Below are 23889 nucleotides of genomic sequence, written 5' to 3' on the forward strand. Positions count from 1 at the left end.
TAATGCTGGGCTTACACTGTGCGGTTTTAGGCCCATTTTGAGCCGATTTTTGAGTGATCGGACCGATTTTGGCCTTCATCGTGCGTCATGTAGTATACGTTGGGTAACGAGAAGTGATTAACACCTCACGACCAGTTCCCGATCATCAATCGCTCGTGAGGGTGTCACCGCAGCTGCTTGCGCGCAAACACGTAAACGTCGGTGAAAAAGACGGAGCAGCACGGCAGTGCAGCGTGTGATCTGGACACAAGCGATGGAGGCACAACTTGTAGAACTATGGCAAGCTCATCCGAGCCTTTTCGATGTGGCATCACAAAATTATCACGACCACAACAACCGTGAAAATAGTTGGATTTACACTGCTGCTTAATCACAGCTGCCTGATCAATGTTTTTCATTAGCAATTTAGCAAAGTTGATGGTAGTGGTGTGTCTGTGTGAGTGAAAGACAGAGAGAGAGAGCGACAGATTTTCTGTTATAACCTTCATTTTATGGCGGGGGTAACTACTTTGGCACAACAGCGGCACAGTGTGAGCACTCAGGTCGCATCAGAGCATCGGGCGGTACAGTGTGAGAGTACATCGTGACCTATGAACTTCTAACCCCTGTGAGTCAATCGTGCAGTTTGAGCAGGAGCTGAATAACGTGACTGAAAAAATCACACAGTGTCTGCCCAGCTTTAGGTGTACTGTCGTCCGAGACTTGCACCGCAGTGTCGGCGTTTGTTTCCCTGTTGGCCATGCTTCTTGTTGTGGTCACCTGTTGTCTTCCGGTATTTTCTCCGAAAGCGACCTTTCCTCGACCAATGAGATGAGCGGTAATCTGAATTGTCATACTCGAATTGTCATAAGTGTGCTGTCAGCTCATTGGTCACAAAGCAGGAGAGGGGCTGGGAATTATGTTTTCAAACAAGGCGTTAATTCCATTAACATTTATAGACCACTTTTGGTTCTCACTGTATTACGGGACAAAGTGCTTCCCTTATTAGCTCAATACGGGACGTGTACTTTTGTTTCGAAATATGGGACGATTCCGTATTTTAAGGGACGGTTGGCAACCCTATCCATGTATTACAGCATCTGGACCACGCAAGTGAGTTGTCAGGAACTATAATGACCAACACCACATTATCCTTTCCCTCAACCCCTCCTCAGAGTCCAGGCAGGCAGCACCGAGGCTTAGCCATCTTTATTTCTTATCAGCTGGGCAAAGCAACAAAGGAACAGAGACAAATATCTCATTATGTGGACGAGGGTACTCAGTAGAAAATTAATCACCAGCCGTAATGTTAATATGTGCATAGTAAGCTGAAAAATGTATAGGAACATGCTGCTGCGAGGGAAAGAAACAAATTCAGAATGATTGGTCTTTTATACGTTTGCTACTCCTGTAAACGGATAACAAATGTATAAAAATGATTCTGTTCTCATTTTATTTAATGGGACTGTGTCTTTGAGGGCGTAAGCTTGAGAACAAGCCCCATACAGAGTGCAATATCCTGTACTGTATATGCATGCTGTTCATACGAGCTTTTATCTAGCTTTTGAAGTTCAAACTATATGCAACACATACATCACCTTTGTATTTCAGAATGCATTTTCAACAACACCTCGTCATTGCCAAAATCACGCGTTCGGCATCTACCTGTTAAACCCTGGGACAAATGAGAAGCAGATTAATTACTTCCCGTCTTCGCGTTAGACCTAACTGCATGGATTAATTTTATTATGTAAAACATTTGCAGAAAAGATTGCACGCCAAGTAACTGCATACTAAATGGAAGGTTGGATATTTATAAATGAGATGTGAGACTCATGCTTTTGTTTGCTCCTGGCACGGGGCTGTATCAGTTTTGATGCGTTTATGTGCAACAAACACAGACGAGCACATGGCCATGTACATATTTTATTTGCCCCTGATGAAACCTGCGTTGCTATGGAAACTCTTTTAACAGGAACTTCTCCTTATGCTTTCACCCCAAAATCGATCCTTGAGTTCAAAGTTTTCCTTTATGTGTGCACTTAACCCATCGGTTCCGAGGATACTTCAGGATTTTGATCCAAGACTGGGCTGATTAAATGGTCATTAGCAAGTATGGACACCTTTGTTAAAGCAGAAGTTTTGCTCTGGTCTGAACTAGTTCAGACTCTGAAATGCTCAAAGAAACTGCAAAAATAAGAACTGCAAAAAAACCAAAGAAAACCCCCCAAAAAACAAGACCTACATTTCTTGAAAGGGTTGCCAGGAGACAGTCTATCCTTTTTAAAATAAAGTATTGATAATTCATCAAACACAGCATATCAGCGCAAACACCTCAAACCTACTGTGAAGCATGGTGGAGGATGGGTATTGATTTGGGCTTGTTTTGTAGCCACAAGACCCGGGCCCCATGCGGGCATTTCAGTGCCATGAACTCCTCTTTATACCAAAGTATGCTAGAGTCAAATGTTAGGCCATCTGTCTGACAGCTGAAGCTTAGCCAAAACTATTTCATGCAAAAACACAATGACCCCAACTATAGCAGCAAAAATACAGATACCGTGTTTTAGCCAGCCTCAACCTGACTGAAACACTGTGGCACAATATTGCAATGTTTGCAAACCTCAGTGAAGAAGAGTGGGTAAAAATGTATTCACAACCATGTAAGAAACCGAGAAAGTCTTGCAAAGTTATTGGTGCTAAAGGTGGTTCTACAAGCTTATGATCGAGATGTACTTAGTGTTTTACAGGACTGCATAAAAGCCTTCTTTTTCAAATGTCTGTGTGTGATGTGTATGTATGTATGAGCAATTTAGAAGCCAGTTTGTGTATTTGTCTGACTTTGCATTTGTGTGCATGACTACATGTGTTGACACAGACGGGAATATCAAATTTAGAGATAGGTGCAGTTATCATACCGTTAATCTTGTCCATTTCAGCCAAGGTCTCTTGGTAGGAGCTGATTATTCCTGCATATCGTGTCATCACCTCCTTCCGTAAGTTGTCCCAGTGAGGGGAAAGATCTCCCAGCTCCTTTAGATCCTGCACCCTACAAATAAACACAGATCTGTGAGGACCATTGAGGTATTATTGTAGTGCTTTAGCTAGTGTTGTGCCACTTTCATAGTTTTTATACTTCTTTCAAAGGAACTTAATCTTTTAGTTCAGGTTCAAAAAACTATTAGCAAACCTCTTAAAACACAGACAGAAGTTAAAACTAGAGATGGACCAATCCGATATTACGTATCGGTATCGGTCCGATACTGACCTAAATTACTGGATCGGATATCGGAGAAAAATAAAAAATGTAATCCGATCCATTAAATATCACGAAAGCACCTCACAAAACTTGCAACACGCCGTAACTCACCTCAGAACGTTAGCACGTCGGAGCAGTATGCATCACGTGATAGAGCGGCTGTGGCATGCGAGACCTGTCGGTGGTCTGGATAGCATGTGGAGCTTCGCTAGCAACCCGGCATTTCATCTCCGACAAAGTTATCCCCGAGAGAAGTAAAGCAAGTGTGTAAGTCCATCTCTGAATGTTTGTAAAGCATTCCTGCGTTAAGCTTAACAAGCGACTGCCTCTTCTTGCTGCTACTTCAATCATGAAACTGCTTAATGATCAGCTGATCGGCTTTTCTGTCGCGAGTCCGTGTCTCTAGTTTGCTTTTGGCCCACTTTGCACCAGAAAGAGGAAACCAGCGGCTGAACAGCAGCAGCACGTTTAAGCTTGATCAGCTGTTGTTAGAATGTATTTAATATTTCTTTCTACTCGAGGATCTTTTTCTACGTAGCTGACTGCTGGTAACTGTGCAGGGGCGGATCTAGCAAAGTTTAGCCAGGGGGGGCGATAGGGCATGAACAGGGGAAAGGGGGCACAAAGACATACTTTTCTTTCTTATTCTCATTTAAAATGTCTAGCTTTTAATAAATAATTATCTGACACCCAAAGTTTTAATTTGATGTAAAATGAATAGAAGTCAATTACTGTATATAGTGACTATTAAGTCTAATATATATACCCTAGTAAGCTATAGTACTTTTTCCTTTGGGAAGGTACCATCTGTGCAGTCTGCAATTTTGTTGAAGAAAGATGTTGAATCTATTTAATATTTCTTGAAAAATAATTGATTTCTGTGCATTTTTTTTTCACACTGCATCAAATTAAGGTTGATTACGTCGATTAAGCATCATGAGGTGGAGTGTGAGGGGTGGTTCCCTATTTTTTATTTATTTATTTTTGTTGTTGCTGGGAGTTGGAACCCTATTAGTTAGGTTGCTTAATATTTACGCTAAGTACTCTTTAAAATACCAGAATAGGGAGGATGGTGTAGGTTTAAGTTTATTAGATTGATCAGTATTGCTGAACTATGAAATATTTTTTTTTTGCATACAGGTATAACAGAATAGCTTTAGTGTAGTTGTTGTTTTAAACTTGAGTATGAACTTATACAAAATGCAGCAAGATATTTAAAAAAACAGTTTTGTTGATTAAAAAACATTATATCGGATTCATATCGGTATCGGCAGATATCCAAATTTGTGATATCGGTATCGGTATTGGACATAAAAAAGTGGTATCGTGCCATCTCTAGTTAAAACATACTGAAACATGCACGCATCCTGAGCCAGATAAACACAACTTTAAACCCCAGGCTAAAATATCTGGTGTCCGCTGATCCACTTTGGCCTTTCAAATTCTCCCCTCACTACTCTTTCTTCTGCGATTACTAACTCTTCTGCTGTCTGTGTATACTGAAACAAGCAGGTGTCTTTCAGTTAGTTGCGCCTGCAGCTTTATGCCATAATAATTTGTGGTCTTTCTTTTGGAAATAATTGCCAATATGCATCATCAGACATGATGATGTGCACAGACATCATCATGTCTGTGCACATTTGTGTCTTGTTTGTGTGTGGAGCAGCTGATTTCCAGCTAGGATGCATAATCTCTTTCTTTGGCAAATAATTTGAATATGAAAGGGAATATCAGATAGACACAGATAATCTACACACTGTCCCTGTGGCAGCCAACCAAGTAAATGCCAGAGATATTATAGAAATTAGAGGTTAAAGGAGGCTTTATACGCTCCTCTGATCACAAATTACAAATGTAAATCAGCTATTTTTAGATACCAGAATTAGAATTTAGGATTTTACACAGCAAATGATTGGACCAAACCAACAAGACAAGGAACTGATTCCCCTCAAAACAGAAAAAAAACAACCATGCTTTCATCCATCAGTTAGTTTTATCTTCTTATCTTTGAAGGCGCTGCAGGAAACCTGGAGCCTATGTTAGGTGACATTCGGAGAGAGGTAGGGTACATCCTGAACAGGTTGGCAGTCAAACAGTGCACCGCATTGTTTATCAGCTGATTAGAAATAAGAAACAGTTTCTTCTGAAATGCCACAGCAACTGTGAGGTCATTCAGTAACCGTGTCAAAAACAAGAAATTAAATCACAATTATCTGCGTGGGCTTATGCTTATGAAGGTGAGGAAAGAATATAATTCAATAGGTTTAAGCATTCATCTCAATTTATATTCACATACATGTAGGCTGTGGTCACATATCAAAGATTTTCTTGATCCTTTTCATAATTAATCAAGTTTTAATCAAACTTGGACCTTGAAACCAACTGGAAGCCACAATATGGGCAATTCTGTAAACACACTGTGCATGTGGTTAAATTGTAAGTTCTGCTTATGATGTATAAAGATAGACTTGATGGAAGTAAGCATATTTCAGTAGAATGCAAGAGTACCACTTGTTTGTCAGACCAAATAAAAGTAATTACATCTAAGTCTTTGCCAGAATAGACACTGAGATAAGTAACTAATGGATCACGCCATACTAAATCAGTCAACTCTGAGTAAAATTCTCACCTGACAAGATACCCTACATTAAACATTATCCCCAACTATCTCAGGGCCACAAGTGTTTCACCCCTTATACCTGTACACTGTGCTCCAGTAGGGCAGTGCTACTGCAAAGACTAAATTAGTCTTCACCTGCTCTTGTCAACCACAGCTATTTTCAGCTGCCCTGGCTATCTTCCCAGTGGCTTTCTCCGGCTGTTTGGGTTACATCCTCATCCTCATGGGAAATTGTGGAAAGCCACCTAAATAGGGAATAAGGCTACTTGTCATTCTTTGACAAGAGCCTCATCGATCAAATGCTGGTATTCTTCAGTTGGTGAGAGACAGCTTTGTCCAAAAGGATGATAGTGGGCAATCTTAACTACTCCTGATGGTACTTGGCGGCCTGTTGGATCAGCTGGTCAGTGTTATTTGGTTAGATAAAAAGTAGGTGTGAACCTGATAGTTAAAGCTATAAAACTGGATGAGTCCTCCAAACATCCTGGGACACTTTCTGTTTGGATACAACATACACATTGGTGAGTAGATTATATGTTAATCTGTGAATAATAATAGACCATAACATATTTAAACTTCTAACAGGAGCATCTCTCAAAACTCTTCAGTGCCACTGGGCAGTATTTATAGATCTTGAAAGTAGGGTCTCATGGTCTTGAAGTGGATCCTTCTTGAGATTTTCCAACTATTTCTGTTACTTTAGTCGATGGCAAAGTCTGTCATGTTAAAAGGGATGTGCATCTTAAGTGTTGGCAGCAGGAAAAACTGTTTCCTACTGAAACATCTCTGGTGGGGTCATCGTGTCCCACTTCCACACTGTCCTTAACTTCTACCCAAGAACATATCAGGTTCCTGCTCTTGGGCTTTCCAATAGGAGTGATTTGTAAAGTGGTTAGGGTTAAAAAAATGTTTTCTCTCTTGACATTTCTCTCTTTCTGGTTTTTACAGTTTATCTCCTTCCTGCAAATTTTTTTTCTATCTTTCAGCACCTTTTCTTGAGCAATGCCGGGTTTTTTTTATGTGATCTGTCAAAGCCACCTCTTGGGATCTGCTGATGGCTTGCTGGTGTCTGCCTTCCTTCATGGCATCTTGGCGTACCTGTTGCACAGCTTGCACCATGGTCTTTATCTTCTTGGTTACATCTCCTTTCAGGATGCTGTCCAACATATCACTCAGATCTGTATCCAGCTGTGCCCATCTGCTATCTTCTGCCAGTGGAAAATCCAGCTCTGGTTTCCTCTCAGAGTCCTCTAGCTTTTTGATTTCACCCACTTCTTATGCTTGAGCAGGTCCAGTGACCTGTGGTTTTCCTTCTGGCCCAATTTCTCTGCCTGGCAAGCAATAAATTCACAGATAGCCCTCAGCCCCTTAAAACAGCATAAAATGTTTTTTTTATGTTTCTGTAGTCACTCTTTGCACTTTGCCTTTGGTGAATTTTTACACTATGTTTGTTCTTAAATATTCCATCAGACATTATTTCTACACTGCCTACCTGCTCAACAAAACAGAAACTAGCATAGCCACCGGTTATAAATAAGAGTACATATATCGGAGGACAGCAGTGGACTGTTAACTGGCAGTGATATTCAAGTTTCCTAATATTCCAGATTTTCAGAGTAAAGGTCGCTTATATTGCTACTGACAGCAGAACATTCATGTTTGCTGCACATGCATTTATCTTCTTTGCACACATACACACGGCGACGCGCACAAGGAGCCACAGTGGAAACTCTACTGCCTCTGTGTTCACAGTCTTCGATTAGAACATGAGTGGAGACATTAAAGCTAACAAATAGACGGAAGAAATATCCAAGATTATCACAGAGTGCTAAAGCAAACTAAGCCACCCACCATCCGCTGCTGCACTCACAACTTTACAGCAGTTACTGAATCATTAAAAACCCTGAGCTAACACCGCTGTGAGCTTGGCTGACGGAATCGCCAAAATGGAGAGGCACCGTGGAGAAAGACAACATTTAAAGAGGATTATAGAAGAGGTGCTCGAGCGACCAAGCTGGAGATATGGTGCACATGGGTGTTAATAAACGAACACTGTATACGGTAGTCATGGTTTGGAGCCTGCTGAGTGCTCATGAGCTGTATTATACAGATAACGCATTTCATAAATATTCTATAATTGTCTTCTAAATTTAGCTAAGATTTGAATTATCAGGAAGTAAGGTTAAAAAGGCAGCAGAACAGCACCGATGCTCTAGGAACACGTTACTGGAAGGTGAATGGGATCCAGTGCATATGCTTAAGGAAGGGATGTGACGGACACGTGTCCTTGATGTTGTGTGGCTGTGTGAGGCTTTTGTTACATGCTGTGATTACAAATGGAAAAACATCCTCCTACTAACGCACTCATCCAGATCTCTGATTGGATCTTTGTGTGCCTTGGATTGAAGTCAGCGTAAATAATTCATGTGTGAGCGTGTCTATGTATGGACTGTTTATGTGTTATGTATGAGAAAGGGCTGCCAGAGACAACAGGCCAGTTAAGGAATGATCTGCCTTGACAATCAACGGTCGAGCCCGAGGGGATGGTCTAATTTTTCCTTTTTCTCACACAGTATCAACTAGACTCTGTTTGTGGGTTGTGTATTGTGTATTTCAGTTTTCTAGTTAATCTCGGAGTTTGGGTTATTGACTTGGTTTCCTTATAGACTGAAAAATGGTAAATGAACTGGTTCTGATATAGCACTTTTCTGCTCTATCTGAGCACTTATTCACACATGGACTTTCTTTTATGCTTTTTGCATGGAAGTCCTTTATATCCAACACATCATCAAAGAGCAACTTGGTGTTAGCATCTTGCTAAGGATATTTAGTATGCAGACTGGAGCAGACAGGGATGGAACCACCAACTTTCCAATTACTAGGTGACCTGGTCTATCTCCTGACCACGTTGGGTCCTGATTCCTATATTCTGAGGCTTTCATTACTGTCGTCCTTTGTGAGTTAGTTACAGTGTTTAATATTTAGTTGTTTGCATTCTGTCTTTTTTAGCCTCCCCTGTGTACAGCTGTAGCCCCAACTGTTGCAACAGATGGCTCCACCTCCTTGATCCTGGTTCTGTTGGGGGTTTCTTCCCATAAGAGGGGAGTTTTTTTTTTTATCTCACTGATGGATTTTCTCTCCACTATTGTAAGGTCTAGACTGAAGACCTTCCAATATAAAGTGTCTCGAGGTGGCTGTTGTTGTGTTGAACTAAACCGTGCCATGTTTGAGTTATTTGTCTTTTTCAGATGCTTTCTGTTTGGCTTTTCTGTTAGGTTTCATTGTGAGTTATGCTTTAGTCTGTTTTTGAGGTTTTTTGAACTTTTTATATTTGAGTTCTATTACTTTTTAAAGATTGTGTTATTTATGCTTAGTTTCCTTCTTTATTATAGGTTTCTTCTGTGTTTAGTGAGTCTTAAGTTAGTTCTTGTTTTGCTGTGGTAGTCAGCTGCTGCCTGTTCTTTGCACTTAGTTTTACTCTCAACCCTGCCTCGGTTGAGCAGTGTCAAACATAAGGCACGGGGGTGCCGGGATCTGCCCAGAAGACTAGCCTACAAATCCCAGATCAATCTACAGCAGGCGGTGCTGGACCAAGGCCAGGAAGATCATGAAGGACCTTAGCCATCCCAACAACAGACTGTTCTCTGTGTTGGTCTTCAGGGAGCGGAATCGCTTTCCTGACCTCAACAGAGAGAACAGTCTGTTGTTGAGACTGAGGAGGAGCTTCTTCCCGCAGGCGATACGGTCTCTCAATCACACCACCACACAGTACTGACCCACACATATAGTTCTTACACACACACTGGACATTGTTTTCACTTCATCACTTAAACCACTTTAAGCATATTTGCACCGCACAAGACAAATGTGGATTGCACAACACTGGTCACTATATTCTTCATTTCCAGTTAATACTTGTACAGCTGCTGTTATTGTGTGTGTGTGTATATATATTTATTTATTTATTTATATTTCTTCATACATTCTTATATAGTTCTATACTGTGTATTGTGTATTTTGTTGTACAGTTATTTTATTTTCAACTTTAATTTATATATTTTATCTTATTCTTTCCCAGTTAAATTTACCCTTCATTCTAATTTGTGTTGTACAGTTATTTCATTTTTTATATTTTATATTCTTATATTTTATTCCTTCCTAGTTAAATTTACACTTTTTAATTTTTCATATTTATTTCCTATCTTATTCATAGCCCTTTCCTTTTTTTTTCTTTAGGTCACGAGCAGTTGTCTAAGCATTTCACTGCATATCGTACTGTGTATGACTGTGTACGTGACAAATAAAAATTTGAATTTGAATTTGAATCCCTGTAAAAATAGTTGTGTCTTCCCCTCAGTCTTTCTTGCAGTGTCTGCTAAGCTCCCCTCATGTGTTAACCCCCGTGATTTCCTGGGCTAATTTTGAATCTCAGCTTCTTGTTTTTGGATTTACTTTGGGCTTTGTTTCTGAGAACTGCGAGTCAGCCAAAATAAAAGACCTGCCTTCTGTTTAATCAGTATGGCTCCACAGCCTGGGTCCTTAATCTCCACGACAAGAAGAAGAAATTAAGGTCCACACAACGAATATGTCTGATTTTTCAGATGCGCTTACCTACTCATGTCCTCCTGAATGTACAGCGCGAGCAGCTGTTTGGGGATACTGAACGACAGAGTGCACTCCTCCATTTGTTCCCGCACAAGCATCCACTTGCTGTCCACTGTTTGAAATCTGTACACTTTGCATACTGGGTTCTTGAACACTGCCAGAGAAAGACAAAGGGATGGTGAGAACAAAGTAAAAAAAAAGAAGTTGTTCACTGAACCATCTGACACAGCAGAAAATACATCACATCCCTGTTTTATAAATTTTAAAGAGTTTCTCTTTAATTTTGCAAAAGGTAAACAGACTTTTACATCAGCTCTGACAGCTGCTGGCCTCAAGGACGTGACAGAACAGATAGACTTCAAAAGTCTTGAAAAGTCGTGTGAGGTATGAAGCACAAATTAAATTCTATAATCAATAATGGTGTCTGCCGTAGATAAGAAGTTTCTCATTTTTCAAGGCCTTCCTTCCCTCTCTTACTCTCTCTATACTTCAGTTGACAGCACAGCAGAGCAAAACACGTAACCTTGTCCTACTAATCTTTGCCTTATTATTTCCTCCATTTCCATATTAATTGCTTATTTATTGTGCAACGCTGAGGAACGGTCCATTGAATCATTTTGAAAGTTTCCTTACGAACCCCAGTGCCCAGCTCTTCCATTAAAACTGATTCACGTTGAGTCCCATCTTTATTTTTTTTCTTGCAGAGAGTGGCTAATAGCAGCAATTGAAGGCTGGAAACGAAAAACAGCTCTAATGCTCTTATCTGCATGCTAGCAGCAGAGGGCAAGAAAGCTGTGAGCCTTCCCATATGGAAAAGAAATAGTAAAAACTTATATGTGATTACTCATGAAAGTGGCCACTTTCATGAGTAAATCATATAAGGCTTACATGATTTACTCATGAAAGTGGCCACTTTCTCATTACTTTCATACATTGTTTTCGTAAGTATCCAAAACATACAAGTTTCATTATATAATTTTTCAAGGGATCTTATATCTGTTTTCACTCTTATATGCTTTACATACAAGTTTCACACAAGACAGATACAAACTTTATAAGATTTATATATATCTTTTCCATATGGGTTAAACTGTGTGTAGTACTCCTTTCTGTTTGCAGAGCTGAAGCACTCAGAGTGAAACCTTGAAAATCTTGCAATGGGTAGTCAAACATGCGTAGCAGGAAAAAAAAAATCAAATTTTTTTTTTGCCTTAATTCATAAATGGAAGCCATACTCATGCTCCTACTGGCAGTGCAGAAAACAGTCCCCATAAGAAGCCCTTATACAGCACTATAACACTGATGGAAGTAAACTGTTGTTTTTTTGTTTTTTTCAAGGTCGTCTGTCTGAGTCCTCGTTTTGAAACCTAGTGTCTGAGCCATTAATCCTCACACTGCTACGTCATTTGTCCTCGAGTGTTAAAGTTCAGCGATGCCCTTCAGATGGGTTCCAGAAGGCACACGGCAGTGGGAGTCCTTATGTGGTAAGAGTTTTCATTTAGGATGCAATGTGATGCAATGTGCTACTTGACTGACTTAAGCAGCAGCTTTATATGTGGTTTAATAAAAGATAGTTTCTTAGTAAAAACTGGGTAACCTTTACAAATCAAAACAAAACAACTGTAATAAAAAATGTTAAAAACTATTCCAACAATTCCCATCTTCGCCACCAGCCAACAGTATTTCATGCTAGTCTGACTGGATTTGATTGTTTGGTTAACGTCATCATTTCGGGACCAAATCCAAGAATAACTGAGTTTGGATAATCGGTTTGTGTTGTAGACTTCCTTTGGTGTTATAAAACCATGAACAAACATTCTTCCTTACCATCTGATACCATCCCCCCACACTGTTTTGGTACTTTATATAGATATTACAAATGCATATACAACTCCATAGCTTTTAATTATTCTTAACAAATCCATGGTTGACATCCACTCTCCAACAAAGTGTACTACCACTCAGGAATTTAAACATGATAATAAAGAGAAACAAATGATCAGGGTACAGAACAGAAGTCCCATTCTTGTTGGGGGTTGTCTTTGTGGGGTTTACATATGGTCCATGTGCTGGATGCTTTTTATGTGATATCTAGATGATGAGAATAGCAAAGAATATACTGAAATCAAATAGAGAAAACTACCATACAGTAACCACAGCAAGCACAGCAAGAAATGCAGCAAAAGATTTTCCAAAGCTCTGCACGAAAGGCATTTCTATTAGTGTTAATCTTGTGACTTTTTACTGACTTAACTGCATAGCAGTAGACAGGCTACTACACTATAAAAACTCCACACAGACAGCAAGAGATTCTCTTAAGGACAATAACGATAAGTCAGACAGACTGCAGACGGGCTTAATATTATTTTTCTACGGCGCTTAAGATGTTGAAATTAATGACAATTTAATTATGACTAGCCTGAACAACTCTTGAGAGGGTTCATAATTGCATCTAAATGAAATGTGAAAATCAAAAATCGTTGGCACGGGGATTCGAAAAACTTTAATGGGTTGACAAAAATAAATGAGGAGATACATGGAGAGAAAGGGGTGAGGGCACAGCCTTAATCGTCGGAGCAACAGTTTGCTGACTTCCACCCCCATCAGCGAAGCGGATTAACCCCCGGACTCCCCCCTGCCGCCACACTAATCTGTCCACCAATCAGACGCCTCCGTTTCCCTTCCTGACACCTCTTAAGAAAATGACTTGCCGAGAATTGCTGCGCGTGGGCTCTGCTATCTCCCCGTTCTCTGCATGCTTATTTTGAAAGGTAATAAAAGTGGAAGACTAAATTGCGTTACTCAATCTGGCTGTATCTGTGGGGAGGGTATTGTTTTGACAGGCTGCAGATGTGCACCTGCAAACATGGCTGCAGTTCACTAGTTAATCACAGTAGAAACAGTAAGCAGCAATGACACCATGACAACAGGCGTGCGGCTGCTGGGGAGCTCGGGGAGGCTAAGGGGATCCAGGTACAGGAGAAAATGGATGTGTGGAACAAATGGATGTGTGTCTCCCAAGTTTCCTTTGAAAAAGGGGCTGTGAAGTTTTAACACAGCAGGAGTTGTGACCTTTTCAAGTCACACGCTTTTCCGTCTACATGTCTTTCATTTTCTCTCTGCAATGCTCTCTTTTCTAACCAGTGAGTGAGCTGACTTTCTGTGTTACCACTAAATTAGTCTCACGCAGCTCATATGACATCTTCTGATCATCTTTAGTTAGTCTACAAAGAACTGAGCAGGCTAACATTGTCAGACACCTCTCACTAGTCTCTGTCTGTCTAAAAACACTTTGGCGCATAGTAAATGTAAGCAGGGAAGATAAAATTCTTTAATCAAGAAAAAGGACACAGCATAGACTTCAAATGTTATTCATAGAGAAGTTACTCAAGGTTAAACAGATGCAGAGCATTAACAGACTTTTAGATGAAGACGTTACATGATGTTAATGTATTAAATGCATTATAATAGAGTCTTTCAGCCTTTCCTTCAAGGCCATTATAGAGTTCTTTCAAGAAGGGGAAATTAGAGGCATTTTTATTGCAACATTATCCAGCAATAAGTGGTGAAATTACAGGTGCTCAGGGTGTGACTCATACCTGGCCCGGTCAATGGGTTATTTTCTCTGTCGGTGCAAGAATGGTGCGCAGACTCACATACCAGTGGACACTGGAAAGAACAGAAGAAAAGACAAGATGAAAACTGGCAAACATGAGCATGAACAGTAAAGCATTTCTCTGATGTGCTTTCAGGCTTTGATCACAAACTGTCGCCTGTGACGGCAACCACATTTAAGTGCAGCCTGACACTGAGACTTGATGTGACATATACTCTAATTTGGTGGCAGCTCGAGTTTGAAAATCCTAATTTAGCTTTGACACACTGAGAGGTACTTTAGCACCAAAGCTGTAGCCAGCAGGTAAAATTCCGGTAGTTTGATCCGTGTTCTGCTAGAGAACCATAAAGCTGCTCACATAAGCATAATTACATTAAAAAACCCATATCTATCTTTCTATCTATACATATACATCTATAAATATATACGGTTTCTTCAGCTGGTAAATTTCAAACTTTCAAAATTTCAAACTATCAACTGACATACAGTAAATTACCTGGTTTTACTTAGGAGAGATGGGAGACCACACAGCTTTAATCTCTCAATTACTGTGTCCTACTAGGCAAAAGATCCAATATCTTTTAATGTGGTTATTTCATTGCTTAATCATTACAACAGTAACCAACAAGAGACAAAAAATCCACTCTCATAAAACTTGCAGTATACTCTAATGTTCTGAATTAGTTTAGGTGCAATTTTCCAAAATGAAATTTCTCAAGCAAGCAAAAGACTTTGGAAGAAATTCAATTCAATTTAATTTTCATTTCAGTTGTATTCATATAGTGCCAAATCACAACAATAATCATCTCAAGGTGCTTCATATTGTGAAGTAAAGATCTACACTGATAGAAAGGAAACCCCAACAATCAGATGACCCTCCTATGAACAACCACTTGGTGACCGTGGGAGTAAAAAACCCTTTTAGCAGGAAGAAACATTGGACAGAACCAGGGTCAGCGAAGGGATAGATGTGACGAGCTGGGTGTGAGAGGGAAAAATATGGACAATCTGAAAATATAAAGCATGTGGAAGTGCCATAAACCTGCAGCTGTCTTTAAAGGCCAACAGAGGGCGACTCTGTTTCTGGCTGAGTGTTAAATATTTTCTGTTTTTTTCCTTTTAAAAACAAAATCTTGATAACTTATCTAAGGCTCCGTCCACACGTACCCGGGTATTTTTGAAAACTGAGATTCTTCTATGTGTTTTCCCCTTTCGTCCACATGTAAACGGCGTATTTACTAAAACTCATTTTTTGCACGCAGCGTCAAAGGTGTGCGCCTTTTTTGACGTCACACTGTGCGCCACGTTATTGTTTCGGTGAAATGCATTTCTACAATACTATTACTGTTAATTGTACTCTCTGCAGTGTTTAAATGCTTACATATATACACACAGTTACTGTCCCTCCACACATACAACTTGGTTCTGCTTCTATGCCCCATCTATGTTTACTATTTCCCACCGAGGCTTCTAGACTTCTGATTGGCCAACATTTCTACACGGTTAGGAATATATCGCCACCTGTTGCTTTGGCATGTTCCTAGCAGCATTTTCCTTCATTTTTGCGTTTACGTGTGGACGGGATAAGTTTTTAAAACTAAAACGGAAAATCTCCGTTTTCAAAAATACCCGTGTACGTGTGGATGTAGCCTAAGTTACACACAATTATTAAAAATTTGTGTGATTTGTGAAAAAGTGGGTGTTCCCACTGTTACAACCTGGCTCAGAAGCTGCAACATGAAGTGGAGACTGACATCAGAATTAGTAGAAACACTGGTTTTATTTCACTGGTTGAAAATGACAGCCCAGAAAGCATTATGGTAAGTAGGATCTCCCCCAAGCCAACCTGAGGCCTTTATCTACACCTTTTCAGATTTAGACAATTAACAGTTAAGCCTCAGTAACACCCAGAGACTGCAGTGCTGCTACTGCAAAGTAAGAAGGCCAATTTTGACCTTGCACAATAACAGTGAAGGTCAAGGTCAAATGCTTAGCCAATCTAGGTACTCAAGTCCCCCAGGGGCTGGTATATTGTAGTGAAGTTTGAAGACGATCCATAAAACACTTTGGGTAATATCAAGTTTTTACAGATTTTCACACTGGGTGATGTTGACCTTGACCTGACTCTCACCAAAGTTACACCTGTTCAAGCTGTAATTGGTATCTACCATCACACAAAATTTAAAACTGATCTCTTGAAAACTGTGGACGCTAGACTGCTAACAAACAGACAAACAAATGGAACGGATTACGTACTCGTTACCTTTAGAGAAAAGATAAAATTGTAATGTAGTTATTATTAAATTCATATGTGCAATATCCCCACACTCACCATTTCCTCTTCAGACACTCGGCAACTTAGCACCGATTTAACTCCAATATTTAATTTGACGAAAATGTCAAAATGCAGAAGCACAAACCGCTGTCAGTCTAAAGAAAGAATTAATAAATATTCCACTAAAGTAAATTCCTTTCCTGTAGGTCCTCATCTTTAGTCTGTCACCCTCTTTTACCCAAATCTCTGTACAGGAAGACATCCTGTTCCATTTACAGAGACCAACAGCAGACATTTGGAGTTAAATGACTTTCGGTTTAATGACTTTCTGTTGGACCATTACAGCTGCTCTTCCATCAGTTGAAGAGGCAACAAACTGTGAATTTACTATTTCTAACTGTTTTGAACTGCAGGATGTCGCAAACCGCAGGTCCGATGCATAACAGCAATTCGACAAGGTGAACTAAGAAGCTACAAATCTCTTGTAGGGAAAAATCTGACAGACACTAAACAGGTACATTTCTAGTAGGGGTGGGCGATATAAACGATATATGATAGAAACGATATAAATTTGGCCACCGATAGAGATTTTGACTATACCGCTCTATCGCGATAGCGCATCGCGGTCGAAAGCATCGCAGTGGCTACAACCATTATCATCTGCAAATTATGCCGGGCGACAGTCATAGCAAAGAGATGAAGCACTTTTGAAATATGGGGAAAGCCAAAAACTGCGCTTCCTCCACTTCAGTACCATTGATTCATTAATGTTGAATTCTCTCGCAGCTGTACTGTTCCCATGTTGTTGCAGTATATTAATAACTAACCTCCTATTGTGGATGAATAATCTCAGTTGTTCTCCTGACTGAAGTCTGGCCCGTCTATAGCATCCTGCTATACGATTGCATTTGTCCCTAACCACCAGAATCCTTCACGTTAACTTTTATCAAGTGGAAAAAAACTTGGCGTTCATCCTCCAGCTTCACTGTGCTAATGTTATGCTAACATAGCTGTGTCGCTAGCAATCCCGTAGCAGAACATTATATACCAGGTAGTCCAACTTCAGTAACCCTGCAAACGCCACTGCTGTTTAGTTTTCTGTCTTCATTTATGTCGGAAGTGGTGGCAGAGCTGTACGTTTTAGTTAGTTTCAAAAATCTCTCAGTCAGAACATGGTATGTCATGTTTAGGTGGAAACTAGCGAGCTAACTTCCTGTTAACTTCTAACTCCGTTAAATTTAATAAATTCTGTTTTCATGGATGCATGGATGTAAAACTTAATTGTTACACCCGATAAAGCAGCAACGCTGATGATTTTATTAAAGATGAAAGAATTTAAACCGTTTTTAACTCTCAGTGTTCGTTTGACTTTGGGACCTGAAGAGACGGAGCTTTGGACCCAGATTACTCCGCGAAGCTCCTTACTACGGCAGCCGTAATGCTCTGACAATCCATCAAAACATTTTTTAACAGATTTCTGCACACCAAAATCGGTTCGAGGTCAGTAAGCACAACCAGAATTCATACATAAGGCACACTCGATTTTTGAGAAAATTAAAGGATTTTAAGTGTGCCTTATAGTGTGGAAAATACGTTAGACAGAAGAACACAATATATCGCGATATATATCATTACCACACGTGCTTCAAATTATATCGCGATATGGATTTTAGGCCATATCGCCCAGCCCTAATTTCTAGGACTTTTTGTGTTTCCTGTAAAATGTGATGGTCTGAATCCTTTTCATTTCTCATTTATTTAATTGGTGGTAGTTTGCACACTGAAGCAGCGGTGTTGTAATGGTGAGGTAATGAAGGTGAAAGGGAATGAGACATGGACATGGACATGGACCCCCACCTCCCCCAGTATATTAATTGATTAAAAAATAAAAAATTGACTGTCATTGACCCTGTAAGGTAATTACAGGATTGCATGATTTTAGTGCTAGACAAAAGTTATGTTTTAGCTAATATAAAACAAAGACGATACATTAGCTGCAACTCTGACTTTTGTGTTGGGTGAAATAACACTGAGTTAGGGTTAGAGCTTCTGCACTGGACTACTGTGGCCAACAGTTATTAAACCAGACGTTCTGAGTACCAAAGCCTACAGTGTAGTGGCACATCATTAACTTATTTCTTACATTTTTTATTCTTGAGGTTTTGGTCCTGAAAAGGTTGAAAGAAACTGATACAAACCCTGGGGCTTTAATGTAGCAGACCCTTAAAATGTATAAAATAGTCAAATTCACACAGAAAGGAGGTGAAGCTGTACTCTTAACTTTACACTCTGCTTTTCATAAAAACACACATGCACACCAGTTAAAATGATGTTTTTTTTGAATTATGCCTGGGTTTCTTCATCAAAGCAACGTGAACCACTGACAACTAGCAATCTTTCATGCTCGCTGTATCCCAGCTCTGGCCTGTCTGATGAACCATCTAACACAGCCAGACAGCCAAATCTGTCCCCAGAAAAGGACTTTAATGACTGCTAGGGACGATCCATCACCTCTCCTAGCTCAGAAACTGATCCTGAATAAAACAGACATCAACCAACAGCAGCCACACAGAGTCACACACACTAACTCCAGAGTAAACTGTGTCCATTGGACAGAATGGGCAGATTTTACTGGGCAAGTTTCTCGTCTAATGATAAGTATTAACAATGAGCTAAGGGCCTCAGCTGCGAAAGGAGTCCCATTGTAACGGTAGGCAGCATCTGTTAGATGGCTCTTTGAAGGCTAAAATATGTAAAGAGATCAGATCAAAGGTGACTGGAGTATCTTTCTTGCTTCAGCTGATTATTTTTGCAGGGTCAGTGGGATATTCATGAGCAGCAACCACCTAAGCGATGACACGGACTGATCAAACACAGACTTACAAGCATGTGCAAATATGTAAATTAGGCAGCAGCACATGAACATGACTAAGGTACCTTGAACAAGGAGGGAATAAGAGAACTTCCCTACAAGAGAGTCCTGAGTCTAAAGTGAGCCTTCCCCTGGATTTGTCATAGCCCTTCCTTCTTTCCTTCCTTCATCTTCAACAACAGCAACGATACACACAAGGAAATATGCTGTGACAAGACAAATGCGCACACACACGCACACGCATAGGGCAACACATTCATCAAGGCGACATGGGCAGATTTTCAGTGACATGCTGGAGCCTAGCAGGGAACCTCCCTGCACCATTAACAGGGGTGGGCAGAACAGAAAGCCAGTCAGCCATGTAGAGGCCCTCGGTCAATTATATAAGACATGAATCACACGCATACACAAACACAACGTACAAAAAACACACAATTATCCACACAAACAGGAAATCAACAGCAGGCCTCTGTGCTGCTCTACAAAGCTGTTCCTATTTACGGATGAGAAATATCCCAAGAGCTTTGTTTTTTTGTTTTTTTTTTTAACTGATTTCCCTGAGATCTACAGCATGAATTCACCTGACAAATCACAGCCTCTTAGGAATGTGCAGAGAAATGCAGAAATCAAATCAGGAGTGCATATGCACAACTCTACTTTCGGTCTGGTGGCACCTCAAAAACTCAGACTCTGAAGGAGAATACTCCTTCTTCCTCTTTTAACTTCCTGATGATGACGTTGTGTGATCTCAGAGCCCAGTTAAGAGTAGAGAAGAATGCATAACGGTTTGACACAAATAGATTTGTGAGTGTATGTGTGTCAATATCATTCTTTTAAAACCCTTTCGGTATCAACATATAGGCATTCAGACATTAAACGTACTCACATCCTGTAAATCCCTATTAGGTTTTACTGAAGTTTATTTAATCTCATTGGAGGACTTGTGCAGTGCCTGTCTAATCCTAGTATTAGCATGAGGCGTCTGGCACATGGAGACTCCCGCTCCTGCTTCGTCTAGTCAGCCCGCTAACCTTACCTTCTGTGACGGTATGTCTGTGGTGATCTGGTCCACATCAACCTCCTCCATCTCCCCCATCTTCAGACGACTCACCACCACTGTTCCTGCTGTGCACACACCATCAGATGACCTAAAGCAAGACATGAAGAGAGAGAGAGAGAAAAAGATACATTCACCTTTGGCCTCTTCATTCAAGCTGTTAAATAAAAGTCTCATCTGTTAAATGATATTTTCCTCTAGCTACTGCCCCTCTACGGGCCTCAGAAATATTCATCTTCATGTCAGCCCCCCCTGACTCAGCAAACCTAATAAGCTTATTTCCAGCCTTGCACAGGTTGTGAAATTATAAAGCTTTGAGTAAAAAGTGGAATCAGGACATGGACGCTTGCACTGCGGCGATTCCTTTTCCTGACAGATTTTGCCCAGGAGTTTTGCATGCAGAATAAAATCCTAGCGCGCTTCAGCAGGAAGCTGATGGGGGTGAAGGAAAGAACGTTTCATCTAACTGTTCAAATAGTGGTTTATTAAACCAGGCTATGTGCCCCGACAGATATGAAAATTGATACTAGAGTTTTCATATCGGAGAGACCTGACTAATCACTTTCCCAATCATGGGGCCATGATTAAGGAGCTGATAGAAAATCTATAGTATTGGCAGGAAGACAGACGCTCTCAAATGAAGAAAAATGGTTCCCGGGTATAGCGGGAGCGAGTCTGATCACCTTAACAGACCCATCCCTAATGTGCTCAGTTCCACTCCAGCTGGAGAAAATATTGGATGTTGTGCATCAGCCACTGGTCTGGGGAGACAGGAGGATGGATGACACACCCCTGCCCGAGGAGAAGAAAATGCAAGGATGGTGATGGAAGCAAAAGGGATGCTTTCGAGGCCAATCAATCTTGGGCAGACACAAAAGAAGAAAATCTAAAGGCACCCGTGAGAAAAAGGTAAGAAAGGAGATGCGGGAAGCAATGTGAGTGAAAACTGGAGAAGAGGACGGGGATCGAGAGGTTGGAGAGTGAAGGGAAAGTGTCTGTGGAGTGGGACCCTGGGAGCTTCAGTTAGCACTTAATGTCTTACAGTAGTCTCCAAGCAGAGAAAATAACATTGGCCGGTTTATAAATCCAATCATTGTCCCTTGCCAGACACCTGTCTCAGTGTTTACTCCTCTGCTCATCTTCTTGTTTCTTCCCCATTTTTTAGCGTGCCCCCTCCCGTTCCTGCGCAACAGAGGACCCAAGCACGGGAAAAGAAAGTCACCCTGACTTTGAACAAACATTATGTGCTGAGAGCGGACAACACATAATCGAGGAAATGGAGATTAACACACATCGTGTTCTGTGATAGTCCTCCCAAGGCAAACCTTAGGGGTTACAGTGGTCCCCTACTCTTTAGATTACTGCGCCGCAATCCACTAATGAAACTCCCCATTTAGGTGGACAAGAGACTCAGTTAGAATTGCTTTAACGTAATTAACTTACAGTATGCCTTTGAGAGATATATTAGGATTTTTTTTGTTTGTTTTGATTTGCAGCCAAACATAAACTCAGCACCTACTCAAATACAATTTTCTTTTATATTACTGCTGTCTGTGAGGAAAAGGACTCTTCTGCAGCCTATTTAAAAGGGCTGGGATGATTCGATTTAGCTCAATCACTGCAGAGCCAATTCTCTGTTCCATTAAAAAACAAGCACAGAAGAGGTTAGAGACTTCTGACAGGATGCCTGGTCTTCAGAGGCACCCCTTTATTTTAACTAAAGCCATTTAGCACGAGCATGAAGTGACCTCCGATTAACTTAGAAGGTTTTGATGAGCGCTGTTGTTGAAAAAGAAGACATTGTTTGGAGAAAAAAAAAGACCCTTCCCCCTCCACTCCCACATTCCCTCCTCTTCTCCCTCCTCGTCACTTTCCGTCTGTTGGAGCTGGCATGGAAACAAATCTGCAGATTGTTCTTTGCCTGTGAGCCCATCTTTTTCTTTTTCTTTTTTTAATCTAATTGGCCCAGGGCCCAGGATCTCTTTTATGACAACACTTAATCAGATGGCTTTGTTCAAGTGACAAAAATAATGTGCTTAAAATGTCTGCTGTGAATCTGGCACAATTTGAGAAATAATTAGTTATCAGGGAAGTGCCTTACATTTAACAGTTATTTTCTTTTGAAAGGCTTTCTTGTAGTTTACGGATACATTTCCCAGCGTGGGAGCATGCAATGCAATTTGTTTCAAATGGCCAGTTTGCACTAATAAGCTCTAAATGTACGAGCTATATGTCTTAAGTACACACTGTATACACTGCACAGTGCAAATGATAATACTTTCAATTATCTGTACAAGACGGGAGGCTTCGGCTGAGCATCATATCTTAATTTTGCTTCTTGTACAGTTTTTATCTACTAATGACACAATATCTTTTCCACTAATGATGCCCCCCCAAAAACTTTTTTCCTTTTTCTGTTAGGCTGTAACATTTTAAAGTTAAGCTGCTTCATCAGGCTTACCTCACTGTGAACTTACAAAAGGTTGTGTACACATTTTTTAACGGCATATTCATCCAGGGTCGCAGGAAGCTGAGTACACACAAAGAAATCATCTATTTGCTCCACACAGCCTCTTTAGAAACACCAGTTTTGCAGTTGACATGCTTGTCTTTGGACTGAACATGTAAAAGCCCGACCTCGATTATTATTTACCTTCAGGTGAAAACAAACTAAACTTCATTTGGCATGGCTCTTCAAAGTATGAAACACAGTAACATGACTGCTGATGGTTCACATACCTATTAAAACTCTTTAAAAAAAGAGATGTGTGTATTCAGTTAAATGAGCAAAAGGCAACGACCTGAGCAATGTTGCTGACTTGATGTTTCTGTACATAGGATCTGTGACACAACTGTGTTTTCAAACCACCACATTTAGCAACCAAGAAAACTAATTTTCCCACTTTGATTGGTTTGAGCAAGTCTATCCAGCCCAGTGGTTTAGCTGGATTTATGGGTGCGTTGCAATGTAGCAGCGACCTCAGTATCATTATGAGTTACATGTTTTCCACAGTAATATTATTCTGTCATTATTTTTCTACTGTTATTGGAAATACTATCATTACTACTGTTATTTTTTGCTTCTTTGGTGCTTTGATGATAGATGGCAATGGTTGCTTTTTTTTGTTTGTTTGGTGAAACGAGCAGTTATACCCTGCTATAATAGGCTTGCACTGCAACGCAGAGCCCGGTGTACAGTCTGGAGACACACTACCTCATTTACACTGATTGTTTTGTCTTTGTCTATAGATGCGGCATCATAATAGTTTTTACTCAACCTGTCATCACTCTGAAAATAAGCGAATGGTCAAAGATCATGAAGTCTACAAGTTTAGATAACTTGGGTTAAATGGATGAACGCAGGTGCAAAATTGACCAAACAAAAATCCTGTTTCCGCTCTCTTGTGGACCAAAAAAAAGGAAAGAGGTTTGTAGAGCAAAGTCAAGAAAAGGACAATAACGCTAAATTCAACAGCCCGTGGGTGGGGAAAGTTCATCAAAACACTTCAAAGCAGCAAAGCGTCAGTTTTTCTCAGGCTTTCTCTCTGTGGGATGCCACAAGGAGGGAAACACCTGATAGCCACAGAAAAGAAGCAAAAACACTCA

General features: G+C 40.4%; 1 protein-coding gene across 6 annotated transcripts in view; it reads right to left on the reverse strand.

Moving 5' to 3' along the window:
• inpp4b (inositol polyphosphate-4-phosphatase type II B) overlaps positions 1-23889 on the reverse strand; it is a 187305-nt gene that overhangs the window by 60761 nt on the left and 102655 nt on the right. For all 6 annotated transcript variants that reach the window (XM_080879817.1, XM_080879816.1, XM_080879818.1 and 3 more), the window contains 4 exons: positions 20263-20374; positions 14063-14132; positions 10470-10617; positions 2898-3028 (listed from right to left, as the gene is read on the reverse strand). In XM_080879817.1, coding sequence (XP_080735943.1) covers positions 2898-3028; positions 10470-10617; positions 14063-14132; positions 20263-20374 — 461 coding nt within the window. The remainder of the gene's footprint in view (positions 1-2897; positions 3029-10469; positions 10618-14062; positions 14133-20262; positions 20375-23889) is intronic.

The sequence above is a fragment of the Rhamphochromis sp. 'chilingali' genome (assembly GCF_963969265.1).
Source record: "Rhamphochromis sp. 'chilingali' genome assembly, chromosome: 4".
NCBI lineage: Eukaryota > Metazoa > Chordata > Actinopteri > Cichliformes > Cichlidae > Rhamphochromis > Rhamphochromis sp. 'chilingali'.